The sequence below is a fragment of the Centrocercus urophasianus genome, unplaced genomic scaffold (genome assembly GCF_019232065.1).
Source record: "Centrocercus urophasianus isolate 14NV4802_14NV808 unplaced genomic scaffold, USGS_Curo_1.0 seq_10, whole genome shotgun sequence".
NCBI lineage: Eukaryota > Metazoa > Chordata > Aves > Galliformes > Phasianidae > Centrocercus > Centrocercus urophasianus.
Window position 1 is genome coordinate 11,252,490 of NW_024884142.1, and position 15,883 is coordinate 11,268,372.

Genomic DNA, 15,883 nt, shown 5'->3' on the forward strand with positions numbered 1-15,883 from the left:
GAACTGTTTTACATACCTATCTCAACAACAAGGGACAGTCAGTGGGTGTGTGTATGTTTGTTGTGGGGAAACAAAGGAAAGTATGGTAAAAGTAAGATTAAATTCTGAGCCAGAAAACCTTGGCAAAATTGCTTGCAGACATAAGCTGTGAATCAGCATGGTAAATCTACGGAAACAAACTTGACCCCAGGCACGTTACCTTCATTGCCACACTTATTGTTGACCAAGTTCTAATTCCACCATCAAACAATAATCCTGCTAATAAACAAGTGTCCAGATCCAGCTATTTTGGTACTGTTCTTCTGGAGAAAAGTAGATTTAATTTACCAGTAACACGTGAATATTCATATATTGCTATGCTTTGCAGGATTTCTAAGTAAAAGATTAAAAAAAAAAAGTTTTGTTCAAGTAGTAAAGCTTTGGACAATGTGATGTACAGAATGTAAAGAATCTTAAGTCTCAGCAACATTTTTTATTAATGACTGTGTTCCAGCACTCTCAACTCTGAAAAAGGCTGTAATGTTCCATTCTCTTGTAAAATGTGGCAAAAGGTCAACTCAATAAACACTCATACAGAAAATGTGAATTGGTAACAGAACAGCTCAACATACAGATAGATGAATATTTAATGGAGTGCAGATGAAATGTCTCACTTTATCCATTTTAATAAAACTTGCACATTTTTTTTGTAAAGCACTTTTTGGGATTGCATATTTTGTGAAGTACTGATCTTATATATCGCTGAATGAAGCCACGTGATTATGACCCAGGCAATGGGAAGGAATAACCCATTATCAACCTACATCACCCAAACTGGTGCCAGAGGATATGAGAATAATAAATGGAACTCCAGACCAACCAGACATCACAGGAATCTGATTTATTCCCTATTGCAACTAAGACCTCAGCCGCAGTAAGAATTCAGAACTGTATCATTTATTTCTGAACCGCTGAATATTTCCCTTTAAAGTATGGGACTAAAAAGTATTCCAGTGTGCCCCTTAGTATGTACGTTGAGTGTGATGAGAGGTCTCACCAAACAAAACCACAAAGAAGCTGACCCATGCTGTAAAGGGTAGGCAGTGTAATGATTTCTCAAACTAGAATTTATGACTGCTTCATGCAGAAGGAATTAAAGCTGTAGAATCCGTTTCTTCTGGTTCTTTTTGATACCCGTGACATAACTAGTACCCTGCAAGTCATTTAGTGTGTAAGCATCCACCGTACCCAACCACTCAATTTCTGTTGCTTACTGCCTGATTAGAGAGGCTGCTGAAATTATATTTAACTCCATTTCTGTCCTCTTCCCTAGTTTCCTTATAATCCTTCTGAATAGCAGAATATTTTATCAGAGAACACACAAAACTGTTCTGCACATTCTCACAAAAGTGTGGTAATGGAAGAAAAGAAAAAAGAAAAAAGAAATAAAACTACCATTTACCACTGTTCCCATCTCCAAGTAAGCTCTGTTTTAGCAAAATTATCTAAGGTATGGATTATACACCTCATTTAGTTTCTACATTAGTAGGGCAAATCACTAGTTAAAAAGAATGATCCTAAATTTACTTTAGATTTGACAAAGCTTTGAATAAGTAGTACTTATTTAAAGTGTCAATAACACTTCAGAGGCCTCTTGGGAAAAACTATACAGCATTAATACAAAACAAATGTGAAGAGATTCATTCATCAAAATAGCTCTGTTACTTCTGGTTACAGCTTTGTAAAAACTAGGAAAAAAAAAAAAAACCCACAGAAAATACTGTGTACTCATGTATTCTATCATTACATTGTTTATATCTGTTATTGTACTCTATTACCGTATTCAGAGAAGGATCAGCCAGCTACCAAAAGCCTTTTCAGAAGGTGGATGATTATGAACCTCTGCTATCAAAAGACTCAGCAAGGTGACCTGTGTGTGCACCATGGTGCAAGAGAAGACAGAGCACAACGGGTTTGAAAAAAAAGCTCAGCAGTTTCATGGGGTGAATGGGAAATGAAAAAGGCAAAGGTAAACCATAATAGGCCTCTTGTGAATCTTCACCAGTGCCTCTTCAGTTCAGTGATAAAATGGACAGAGCAATCAAAGAAGAGTGCTGACTTCAACACTTCCATTTAAGAATTTAACAGATCTCATAAGAATTAACAACACTTCAATTTGTTGTCTATAATGCCATTATGCCATGTGGCAAGCTGCCATGTCAAAGGCACATCTTTTGGCCTCTTTTCTGCTTAAGAGACAACTGAAGAAGCCCACTCCTCTTGTTAAAAACATATAGTAAGGAGAGAGAAAAAAGAAACAGCACCCGAATCTACCAAAACACAGCTTGCACTCTGTCTTGCAAGACACAGAAGTCAATCCTTCTGATTTAAAAAACCCCACAGTATTTCCAATATTTCTCAACTGAGTAAGGTGACAGATGAAATAGAGTTGAAACTTATAAAGGTAACTGTCACAAATTCTGCTTAAAAAAGCACAACTATACATACTCAAGACAGAATGTAAGAAACTGAATTACAAAAGAAAAACACTCACCACTTAAGTGAAACAAAAGAAAAATACCATTTAAGTGAAACATGCATATGTTTTTAAAGGTGACCAAACAATAATTTCATTTGTTCAGTACATAGGTACGTAGTTTTCTAACACATTATTCTTCCTGCATGTTTTTCATATAACGACAAAATGTTAAGTGCTACATGGAGACACTGCTAAAAAAACCTAGACACACAGCAAACATATTTTGCTGAATGACATCTAGAATGGCAAAATCTGAAGCCTGTCGAAAAGCATTTGATATTTTGGACAGATATCTTGCTCTTGGAAAGCAAGAAGAAAATGTGCAGGCTGTGGAAACAGAGACAGGTATTGTGGGAAGAATATGAGGAAGCTGCTAGGCTGTGTAGGGATGGGGTCAAGAAAGCTAAGGCCCATCTTGAACTAAACTTGGCAAGGGGTACCAAGAAGAACAAGAAGGGCTTCTACAGTTACCTCAACCAGAAAACAAAAGTCCAATCCTAGTGAGTGACAGGGGCAAGCTGGTAACAACAAAGAGAAGGCTGAGGTACTCAACAACTTTTTCTGCCTTGGTCTTCCCTAGTAACTGCTCATCGCACAGCCTGCAAACAAAATGTTCAGAAGGAGGTGGTTAAGAAAGCAATGATTAAGAAAGCTGTGATTGAAGATCAGGTTCATGACCACTTGAGGAACCTGATCTATGTCAGGTCTATGGATCCCAATGAGATGCATTCCAGAGTCCTGAGGGAACTGGCTGGTGTAGTCTCCAAGCCACTCTAAGTGATATTTGAAAAGTCATGGCAATCAGGTGAAGTCTCTGGTGACTGGAATAAAAGGCAACATCACACTCATTTTTAAGAAGGGTAAAAAGGATGACCCTGTGAACTACTGACCTGTCAGTCTCACCTCTGTGCTGGGAAAGATTATAGAGCAAATCCTCCTGGAAGCTATGCTAAAGCACATGTCAGACAGTGAGGTGATACAGGATAATGAGCACGGCTTCACTCATTCCTATTTGACCAACCTAGTGGCAAATTTTGTCAAGATAAGAGCTTTTAAGTCTCATCTTGTATACCGAAATCCGAAGGAATTTCATACTGACTACATCACCAATGATCTCTGCCAGAACCTATAGACAATGCCACCTTTAAGGCTGGAAGACAGTGCTGACAAAACTACGAGCATTAACTCATTGTCTTTCAGATAGCAATTTATGTTGCTATGGTACTGCCACCTATCAAACTAGAAAATCTGAATACTTACACTAGGAAATCAGCAAATTACCAGGGGAGAAGCATGCACACATTCATGTGCAACACAATCCTCTTCAAGACCTGATCCAACAATTCTAGCCATTTAAGCTGAGGGATTCGTTTAGTTGAAGCACTGGATTAAAAGCATTTTATTCCATCTAATCTTTTTACTACTGTGTTACAAACACTTAAATACTTCAGCTAGCTATACGCGTGCTGAGCCCAATAATTTATTTGCCTAAACCTAAAAAGTTTCAAAACACATTAATGAAATAGTAAACAGGAAAACACCAAAAATTTTAGAACAAAATTGTAAAAAAGTGAGTAGTTGAAAAAAGTTTAGAATAGAAACTGTTTCCCAACCCCTTCATTGCTATAATTGAAATCTCATTATAATTAATAATCAAAGTACCCTGGAAGCAAATTTGTGTTGATATTTGGCTAAAAAAAAAAAATAAAAAAAAAAAAAAAAAGACATAAATACTATCGCTCCATGTTACTATCAAGACTGTGTTAAGATTGTACCATGAAGTATAAAAACGTAAGAGACAAAGCTTTCTACAAAATAATGAAGAACTAAGGACATACTTTTAAGACTGCAAGAAGATAGCAGTATTTCTTTTTTCTCCCAGCTCCTTTTCTGATCCTGAGAAAGAGAATTTGCTCAGCTAACTTAGTGATGAGAAGAAATTCAAAGGCCCAAATACCAGCTCCTCTCTAATTGCTCAAGTAGAACATAAATATTTCACTGCAACTAAGACAGAAAAGGAAGAAAAAGTTAACAGATGAAACAATAATATGCATATCAAAGAAACTGCTTTTGATGGGAATGGATGCATTCCAGATGGAAGCAGACCGTAAACCATGTCTGAGAGTCTACAGAACACCGTAATTTTCACTTTACATCATCTAGTTAACAAGAGAACAGTCGGGAAAAGGCGTGCCATTTGTTGATGACCCTAGTAGATCAATAACAATAGTGTTATGAAGGTCAAAAGGGAATGTTGCATAATTCAGTACAAAATTTAATTAAAAAGCAGATTAACATCAGGGAAAAAAAAAACCCAAAACTATACTTGCTTCAGTAGACACAGTCACACTGGGAACAAACAAAACAAGAAAGAAAGATTGAGTACATTAACACCAAGCTATTACAGAAATAAATGTGCTTACCAGAGTAAGTAATTTGAGGGGAAAAAAATATTATACCATCTGAAAGTTTTTCACCTGCTTGGTTTCTGGTAGGCTACATAATTATGGCACAGTGTAACACAAATTTCTTTCCAAAAGGTTCCCGTGTAAGTGCACATGTAATACATGTAATAGCCCACTGGGGTTAAGAGGATTTCAGCATGGGATGACATTTGCAAAGCTATTTTAAATTGGAACTTCTACTCCACTTTACTCAATACTAAATTAAACAAGGCAATATAGCTTTTATGTATACTACCTCAAGGAAATATTTTAAACAAGCAGAATATCCTACAATTAAAATGTTTACTTGCAACTACTGGAGAATGGATTTTTGCTCTTTTTTATGCCTCAGATCTCTCAAAGAAGTAACGCCTTCTTATATAGCAAAACCACATTGACTGAGTTTAGACGATTTCAACAAAGGCACTGCTCTCTAATTACTATTGTGTACTGAAATTTCACCTTTAAAGTTTAATGCATTTTTATCTCGATGTTTTACATTTGACCTCTGTTGACCACGCTTAGGAATTCATGGTAATTTTATCCATTATAATTAATAATGGAAAAATAGTGTCCTTTTAAGACAATTCTTTTTTTTAGCTATCCATTCCAACTACAGTGACTCATTTTTTTTCCCCCAAAGAATATGACATCTGATTTTCACTTTGGTATGAATTACTCTCATTCATACATACGAGAGTATATATTATCCTGGAACATAAGTCTTATGAGGAGCGGCTGAGGGAGCTGGGATCGTTTAGTCTGGAGAAGAGGTGGCTCAAAGGAGATCTTTCTGCACTCTACAACTTCCTGAAGGGAGGCTGTGCGATGAGGAGGGGTTTGACCTCTTCTCCCAGGCAACAAACAGGACCCGAGGAAATGCCCACAAGTCGTACCAGGTGAGGTCTAGGTTAGACATCTCAGAGAGTGGTCAGGCACTGGAATGGCTTCCCAGGGAGGTGGTGGAGTCACCATCCCTGGCAGTGTTCAAGAGGCGTCCGGATGAGGAGCTGCAAGATATGGTTTAGTGCTTGTGGTAGCAATGGTAGTGGGACGATGGTTGGGACTAGATGACCTTGCAGGTCGTTTCCAACCTTGCAATTCTATGATTCTATGATTATGAGCATTCAAAATGTAAAACTGAAAGTAAAAAGAAAAAAGTATCCAAAAAAAGAAAATGGTTACTCCAACAGTGTAGGAACTGATGGAGAAAATACCAAGATTGGATAGAATTTTCTAAGACCACAGATTTCAATTTCCATTTTTTAAAATATCTGCATATTTTCATAACTGTCCTACTATAAAGACCACCTCATGCAAATCAAATTTAAACTAAAATCCTCAACTGCATCTGTTTTATACGAGTAAACTGCGGATTCCAACAGCTAGCAGTTTTACCAGAAATTATTTCTGGTAATTTAATTTAAGATCTTCTAGAACTTACTCAACAAATGTTAAATATCAAGGAAGTAGCAACAAGGTTAATGTTTATTTATTATTTAAGTGTATAGAGAACAGGTTGCCCAAGGAGGTTGTGGATGCCCCATCCCTGAAGGCATTCAACGCCAGGCTGGATGTGGCTCTGGGCAGCCTGGTCTGCTGGTTGGCGACCCTGCACATAGCAGGGGTTGAAACTACATGATCATTGTGGTCCTTTTCAACCCAGGCCATTCTATGATTCTATGATCTTAAAAAACAAACAAACCAACAAACCAACCCCAAACCTTTCCCTTTAATGGATAAAAGAGAAACACAGAGAATCTTAAAAGACATTCTGCTTTATGCAGATGTATACTTACAGAGGTGTATGCATGTGCATACATATATATGTGCTTTTAGATACTTCTACAACAGCACTGTCTGATGTTCTGACCATTAATGAAAAGTACACTTAGAAATCCAGATTCAACACAATATTTGGTTTCTATTTTTTTGTTTATTACTTTCAGTCTAGAAAGACTGAAGAAGATATGAGAACCTGAATGTTTTTAGACACTGGAAGAAAGCATTTTTAAATTTTTTTCTGAAATTGCTTATTTCCATATAATTCAAAGTTTAAGTGCATATGATCTAAAAATAAAAAGACATTCTGAATTAAAATTTGGTCTTGAAAGTCTTCAAAAATCTGGAGTTCTTCTTCTTCTTCAGCAATCTGGAGTTGTTATTTACTTTGAAGCAAGGAATACTTAAGAGAAACAATATTTAAAAAAAAAAAAAAAAGCTAAAAACCAAAGTGAATCAAAAACTGAAATAGTTGCCTTATGACAAAGGGTTGCCCTGCCCCCTTACCCATTCAAAACTGTATTCAGGCAGAATTGTGAAAGGAGATACTTTGTCTCTTTTAAGGAATAACTCCATAAAGCTGGTACTGCCTATAATGAGACTACGTAGCCTTAGGAAGGCAAGCACAATTAAATATTTTAGCAGTACTCTATGCTCTTAAGATTATACATATATTTCTTAGATCTAAACTATCTATATTGTCTTAGAAAAAAATTGTATTTGCAAGTTTGACTACTCTGAATAGCCATCTGGAACCACAACACTTGAGTGGTGTTTATTTATTCTGTATTAGTCGATTTCATAGCTGGAAGGTAACTCTGGAACAACAGAACAGATTGCTTTTAAAGAAACTGAGGAGATGTACAAGGAAACTATTCTGCATCATCATTACATACCACAAATATTAAACCATTAAGATGGAAAAAAATACAACCTCTCAGTTCATATTTAAGATGAACATACCAACCTGGAAAATTACCTGATCACCTGTGAGGAAAATAAGGTCAAAGTTGCTTGGAATCAGCCTGCTGGTTGTACGTATCTTAGATAAATACAGTGTCTTTAAGATGTAGAACAGCTATCAACTCTTCCTCATACAGCTTTGAGGGGGGAGAGGGAGAGGGAGATGTTGCTCCCAAGGATGTAAGAGAGAGAAAGCAATTCTGTTCTGGCTAGCAGTAAACTATGCAGTACTGGATTACAGATCACAGAATCACCAAGGTTGGAAAAAGAAAAAAAAAATTACTATAAATGAATCGTTAACTAGCTAATTTAAATAACAAAATAGACATAAATCATTCGTATATTTTGGTTGGAACTTATTCGTATGAACACAGAATCCACTGATGTTTGGTAAGACTACGTATCATTTTGTGGCATAACAAGCATAAAAGGAAGAGATTCAGCATTTTAATTTTGAATCACGGTATATAAATGGAACAAGCACTAAAGAAACAATTTCAGAAATGAGACTACAGATAGAAACAACGTACACATTAATTGTAATACATACACTATTTTGCATAATTTCTTTATATTCAAAATATCCATAATATGGGATGTAATAAATCATATTTTTTTTTTCTGTGTTTTCTGTGTGAAGTAAGGAAAGCTTATAACTGTGCTTCTGATAGCAGTGAAGATGGTCCCTTATTCGTTCATCACAGAGGAGCATACCTCAAAGAATTTAAATTCCAAGACCAGGAGGTGTGGAAAATGTTCTCGTATCAATTCAACTTAAAATGGTGAGCAGGGTTGGTTTAATTTTCCTCTGAAGCTCTCCCAGGACTCCTTTCTTTTCCTTTTGGCAATGCTGCCAGCCTCTCTTATTGTCCTGACATTTTATATGGCATTTGCAGTCATACCGTGCAGAAATTCCACTTCTGTTTTCTTTATCATGATTCTAACATCAAATATTTTTTCAAAAAAATCTTCCTTTCCTGATTTCTACAATCTCTTCCTTTTGTCATCTCTGTCACCTGTAGGTGCACAACATTCCAGGAGGGCAGGGGAAGAACCTACTGTGATCCTGGTATTAGCCAGCAAACTTAGTTAATTCACTCCTCGATCTTTCCTGCTTGATCTAGAGATTAAACCAGTCTTATTTCCTACTGAAATCTACAATTGCTTCATTATAGATTTAAATCATTCAAATTCCATTTTCTCTGTTCCCTATATTTAACTTTTTCTGCTTGAATGAGAGTGTACATTTTATAGTAAAGGCAGCCATCACCCACCAACATCTGTAAGGAAGGATCAGCCCTAGTTTTAACAGGGAGAATTCTTGCTAGCAAGTCTTGCATTTACAAGTTTTTCTAGGTAGGAATTCCAAACAGGAAAAAAGGACACTGCAGTTTGGCCCATGCGATTACCCAATTCTGTACCTGATGCAAGAATTATTGATGATAGTATTTTGTATCAGATGAAAATATCAAAAATACCTGTCTGGAGTCAGCACAGTAGCCATTTTCTCAACAGTAAGCATCTGGGGGGGGGGGCCGGGAGTCACTGTTGTAGTGTTTTTTTGTGCAGCAAGCTTAAATTCAGTTTGTAATGTACATGCATCCTTATTCCAGAATTTTTTTGCAGAGAGAAGAATCTGATTTTACTTCTTTTAAAATGTGACCTTTTATTCATCTTTTGCTTCTGCGCTCCTTATGATGCTTTATAAACTCTCTCTTATGCCCTACCAGCTAATCTAACATGCCCATTCCACTGATAATGCTGTGTGTCTCTGAAAGAGCCAAGGATTAAAAGGAAACATTAAAATGGCATTTCATTTTTTATGAGATAATTTGGACTTGTTTCTGGTTAATAGACCAGTGAGTTACAGGAAAGTTAACGCTACCAAAATGAGTGTTCTATAAGCTACAATAGTTAAGAATAACCTAAGAACTAAAAAAAAAAAAAAAAAAAAAAAAATGTGTACAAGTAAAGACATGGCTTTTATCCCCCTTATCAGAACTCTGTATGTATAAGGTTTATTGTTTTATTTTGTTTTGTTTTTTTTTCTTTTTCCTCCTTTCCCATTTTCTTTCTGATTGTGATGATACAGTATCATATTTATTCTACTAACATATGATCAGTCTTCTGTTTTCTGGTGGAAAACGCCTGAACTACTAATGTATTGTTCAACACTTAGTTGTATGGGCTCTAAAAACTGCCTTCATACTTTTTATCTTCCTGTGTTAGTGATCCTAGCACAGTTTTTTTTAATACATGACCATGGGGATTCACCAGTGTGTGCTGCAACAGGCTGACATCCCAGAATTATCAACCCAGAGATGCATCCCAGAATCTTGATGGAATTCGCTGACACAGTCACCAAGCCACTCTCAGTGACCCTTTTAAGTCATAGCAGTCAAGTGAATTCCCAGGTGACTGGAAAGAAGGCAATATCACATCCATTTTTAAGAAGAGTGGAAAGGATGACCCAATGATCTACCGAACTTTTAGCCTCACCTCAGTGCCAGAGAAGATCATGGAGCAGATCCTCCTGGAAGCCATAACAAGGACATCAAAGAGAGGGAGGTGATACAGGATAACAAGCATGGTTTCACCAAAGGCAGGTTCTGCTTAACCAACTGTGTCATTTTTTATAATGGCATAACTGCATCAACTGGGCATAACTGGGCAAGGGAAAAGCCACTGATGTCATCTACCTGGACTTCAGTAAGGCCTTTGACATGGTCCCCCCTAACATCCTTCTCTCCAAATTTGGAAGATATAGTTTTTATGGGTGGATTGCTCGATGGATGAGAAACTGCATGCAAGAAACAGAGAGCAGTGATCAATGGCTCAGTGGTGTCCTTGAGGGGTCCAGATGTGAAGTCTTCAGAACCGGAGAGACATGGACCTGTTAGAGTATGGCCAAAGAAAGGCCACAAAAATGATCCAAGGAACAGAATACCTCCACTACAGGGACAACCTGAGAGAGCTGGGTATGTTCAACCTGGAATAAAGAAGCCTGCAGGGTGACTTGATAGTGGCCTTTCAATATCTAAAGGGAGGCTATAAAAAAAATGCTTCAGCAGGGTCTGTTGTGATAGGTCAAGGGGAAATGTTTACAAACTAAAGGAGGGGAGATTTAGATTGGACATAAGGAAGAAGTTTTTTTACTATAAGGTTGGTGAGGCACTGAAACAGGTTGCCCAGAGAGGTGGTGGAAGCCCCATTCCTGATGACATTCAAGGTCAGGCAATCAACCTAATCTAGATATAGATGTCCCTGTTCACTGCAGGGCAGTTGGGTTAGATGACCTTTAAAGGTCCCTTCCAACTCAAACAATTCTATGACTCTATGACAGATAGAATAGTGAAAGATTTATTTTTATACTTATTTATTCCCTTGGAATGTAGTGCGACTAGACACCACTCAACTATTGGTTTAGCATATTTTATAAGTCTGCACTACCTTTCTGACATTACTGTGGTCCACTATAGTTTCATATTTCAGTGTAACCAACCTTTCAGTCCTTATTTACTCAGGTATAGATCTTAACTTATTCTTATTTTTAATTCTGAAAAAGATACAAACTCTTCTGCTTTCTTATGATCTTTTAAAGTGTGAAAATATTAAATAGTTGGGAAAAAAAATTAAAGTATAGAGGAAAGGATAAAAAATACACTCCAAGGCAACACGTGGAACAGAAGGAACAGTGTGTCAGAGATCCCTCAGTCTACTTGTGGAAGAAAGCAAAGACTGCTGTTGCTATTCAAACAGCCAGGGAAACCAAGAAATTTTTGCCTGCATTTGCTTGAAAGATGCTGACTATTTGGTCTCTTGTAATTCAAGATAAAAATCTACTGAGGCTGGTAGTACATTTGTGTCTATTCATCAACAAGCTACACAATAAATTCTCATTCTTCTGTTTCGTTTAAATTATTTTGCAATTTTTACATTTAAGTTTTAATTTTATCAAAAAAAATTATCATATTCAATATCATTCTCCAAGTTCTTTTTAGCCTTGAAATCAGGAACCTAAGAAAATAAGGCCTGTATTATCAATGTACACTGCCATGTGAGTGCCCACTGTCTATTCATAACTTTGGAATCTATGGGCCAATGATATCTAAGGTTCAAGAAATACTAGTAATCTACAGTTTTGTGGCTGGTAAAAAAAAAAAAAAAGCATCAAACGGCTGCTGGACGGAAGAGAAAGATTCTGCTTTCTTTCCCTTTTTCACTATCAGGAAATTTATAAACAGTTCAAATCTTTATGAAATATGATACAGAAAATGCATAGAGGAGAAAAGCCTATAGATTCTATGTGCATAAACTGTCACCTTTAACAGCAGTTTCTGGCTAGAATTAACTATTAAAATTCAAGAAAATTAATAAGTTTGAACTACAACACTATTACATTTACTTGTTAAAAATATTCCTCTCTCAAATCAATGTTGTAACAGCAGCACAAAACACACTGACCACATTGTGACCATATTGTGATGGAGCAACTTAACTTTTTACTTCTTACCAGCAACTCTGTAACACAAATCATCATTTAACTTTGTAGTTAATCACACTCTCCTTGGGAAAAAAAAAAAAAAAAGCAACAATCTACAGTTAAACAGTGTTTTAGATTTTGAAAGCAAAAAAACCAGAATCATAATGATAATAACAAAAATAGAGCAAGAACTCCTGGTTACAATAGATATTTCATAAATTGAGTATTTTACCTTTCCGTCCAGGGTATACATGAGGGTAATACTCATAATAAAGATCAGGCTGGTCTAAGTTTCCAAATGGTTCAAATTCCATTTCTGCATTTTGGAAGAGATTCAGTTTTACGAGCAGTGCTAGTCTCACAAACCACAGCTACAAATGAGTACACATAAAAAGTAAAAGATAAAGTTTGTTATTAGCTTCAATCACAAGCCACATCCAAATAAAACTTCAACTTTCAAGTTTTTCTGATAAAGTTAAGAGTTTCTGTGTTACTTGCGGATAAGAATTGGGATTTACATGATTTTTCATGGAATAGTTTCCTCAGAACATCAAAACAAAACCCAGAGACTGATGCTTTACTTACTTAGGGTACTGAAATAATGAAGATGATTTTAATAAGTAGGCTGTTTCAAAATTAAAACACCTCCCTTTAATTGATTTAGCATATAACTTACATCATTCCAACTTCTATTTTTCCAAATTTGTGTTAATTTTAAGATCTAATATGATTTTGGTAAAACTCCATTAATTTGATAGTTCCTAGGGTCAGGATCTGACCTGTCAAATGGTCACATCCTGCAGATGCTCCAGGCATGAAGCAAAAGTTTCCTGCGGCCCAGGAGAGGCCCACGGAGGAGCAGGCTGTCCTCCTTCAGCCCCCAGGCACTATGTGGAGCAGATCTTCACGTGCAGCTATGGAGGTGCCCACAGTGCAGCAGTGGAAGTGGCCTGAAGGAATCCACAGCCCACGGACATCCCCGCAGCAGCAGCATGGGCAGAGCTGCAGCCCGAGGAGAGTGGCCCACGGCAGGGCAGGAGGGCTGAGAGGACAGCTTGTTGGGACAGTGCTGGAATTGTTCCTGTAGGATGGGCTCTATGGTATGGAGCTGCACTAGGGCAGTGCTGGGAGACAAGCAGCCTGTGTGAAACCCATATGTGATCAGTTGGGGAAGGACAGCATTCTGCAGGATGGACTTCATGTGGAGCTGGGGCAGAGAGTGACCACAGAGAAGAGGCAGAGATAAAGCATTATAGACTGACTGCAGCCCTCATTTCTCATTCCCCTGGGCCACTCAAGGAAGTAGAAGCAGGTGGATGGTAGGAAGGTGTTTTTAGTTTGCTTTTAGTACTCACTGCTCTTGTCTGTTATCAACAGACAATAAATTACATTAATCTCCTTATGCTGAGTATGTTTTGCCTTATGCTGAGTATCTTTGAGCTTACCTGCAAGGAATCTGTTGTATGGTTTGTAGGTAGTCCACTTTTTTTATAGCCTTGACCATGAGCAGTTAACAGACGTCCACATAAATCAACTGCTGCCCTCCAATTTTTACTGCTCTGGGAAGAAGAAAAGAATAACTAGCAAGAACACATAAGCAAAACCCCCTAAAATGCACTACTGTTTACTTTGTCTGAAGGAACTACATTTTCCCATCAGGAAAAAGACACGGTCAGGAGAGCTGGTGTCAAGAAGCACAGTGTCATTTGTCAAAGCTCCAGGTGTAATTAGGGAAAAAGTGAAGCAAAGTATGAGAGAAAGTAGTATTATCAGATGACTAAACCAGAAGAAGACATTCTTAAGTATATTTTTTCTTTCATTAAACAAAATCCTGCCCAGCTATACAAGTCTCACTGCACTGTCACACCATCATGCTACTATGGCTTCTGCCTAGTATGTGCAAATGCAGCTGTGTAAATATCTAATACAATGAAAATATGTTTAAAAAAAGACTAAGGCTTCATGGGTTTGGAGAATGTGCCAACAGAATAATCAGATGGATGGAAAAACACCAAGTAAAAGGTATGATGAGGTTTCATACTCTGACCTGTTTCACAGCCACATTCATTCAAAGTGCAGCTGAGCTATCACAGTGCACTGAATACCATCTTTTCCCTGCACTGTCATATCCTAGACAAAAAACGGAGTTCCACTGGAAATGCAGAAGTTGGTTGACAACATGATCATGAAGCAGCACAGCAGCTTCTGAAATGTCTACACAAAAGCAAAAATCAATGCACGTTTCTAACAGTCTTAAACAGAAATGTTCATCACCTACTTCTCTTCTGCAGAGACAAATCATTTTCTTATTGTCCTCAGAGCAGAAGCAGATTTAGACTCTCAAACTGCTTAACTTTTCTTCCCAAATGAGAGGTAGTATCTAGAAGTAATAGTGGAACACTGCTGAGAAATTAAAACACTACAATTTTAAAAATCCTATTCTGGACACAAACAAAAACCAGTTTTTCTGTATAGTAGGAGACAGACAGGAAAAGTCAGATGACCACTGTAAAAGAAATCTTTGGTAGAAAATGAAACAGAATTCCTTATGATTCCAAAATTAGAGTTGTCTGCTGGTCACAAAGTGCAGCTCTCCCATGGAAGCTTACCTAGAATGCTACAATAGTTCAAAGACGAGAATAATACTTGGGCATTATATTTTTTAGAACGAGAAATGGAAAAACAAACAAACAAACAACAAACCTTCCAATTGAATAAAATGACCCAATCCAAGCCAAAAAAGGAAAATATTTTTTATCATTTTCCTCTTCAGTTAAATGTCCAAAGAACTTTAATGATCAGAATTTTCACTATATGTGAAAGACTGTGTTTTCATTCTCTTGTGAATATATTTATATATTCATATTAAAAAAAATGAAAAAAAAAAACCAATCCCAAACCTGCCAAATAGCTACCACCCTCTCACAGGTAACTGCTCCCTAGAAACCTTCTCCTCCAGGCCAATTTTGCTTGATGTTCTGAACTCCAGTTGAACAAAGAAAGCACATGACTGCAGAAGTACTCTAATTTATTCTTTGTATACAATACTATACGTTGTTTTCCTGAATGAAAGCAGTGAAGCTGAGGTGATGCAACAACAAGGACTAATACCCACGTGGAATTCTACTGTCAAGCAAAGAAAGTCATGTAAAAGAGAGAGAACAAATGGTAAAACTATGAAAGAAGATATAAACAGGTTATTTGCAGAACATGTGTTCAATTACAAGTGAACTCACCTGACACAGAAAAGAGAATTTATAACATTATCCAGGCTATAAGGAAAACAACTGCGAGTCAGAGGTAAGCTACTGAAATTTTATCCAACAAATAGATATTTTTTAGTGGTAGATATTCGACTTCCCTCCTTAATCCTCTCAAGCCCCCAACTACTGTTTGCACTGCTTGTGGAGACTCTGATCTTTTCTTCAATCAGCTACAAAAACGTTGTAAATTACTGACTGATTTAGAAGTAGAGGAATACAAAAGCCCTTTATTTTTAAGGAGAATTTCTACTTATTAAATATGTATGCCATACTACTGCATCTAAGTTTGTTATAATTGAAAATATATGCAAGAACACAACATTAATCACATGCAAAAGTAACTCTATATGTTTTTTTTCCTTTGAAAATAGACTCAAAGGGAGTCATTAACTCTACATGTAACACCATTAAAGTGATTAAAATGTCCTCC

At 36.9% G+C, this 15,883-nt stretch overlaps 1 protein-coding gene across 3 annotated transcripts in view; it reads right to left on the reverse strand.

The window, feature by feature from the left end:
• The window catches only part of TRAPPC12 (trafficking protein particle complex subunit 12), a 44,506-nt gene that overhangs the window by 21,742 nt on the left and 6,881 nt on the right, over window positions 1–15,883 (reverse strand). For all 3 annotated transcript variants that reach the window (XM_042809857.1, XM_042809866.1, XM_042809848.1), the window contains exons 4-5: window positions 13,636–13,749; window positions 12,423–12,561 (exon numbers count right to left, since the gene is read on the reverse strand). In XM_042809857.1, the coding sequence (XP_042665791.1) occupies window positions 12,423–12,561; window positions 13,636–13,749 (253 nt within the window). The remainder of the gene's footprint in view (window positions 1–12,422; window positions 12,562–13,635; window positions 13,750–15,883) is intronic.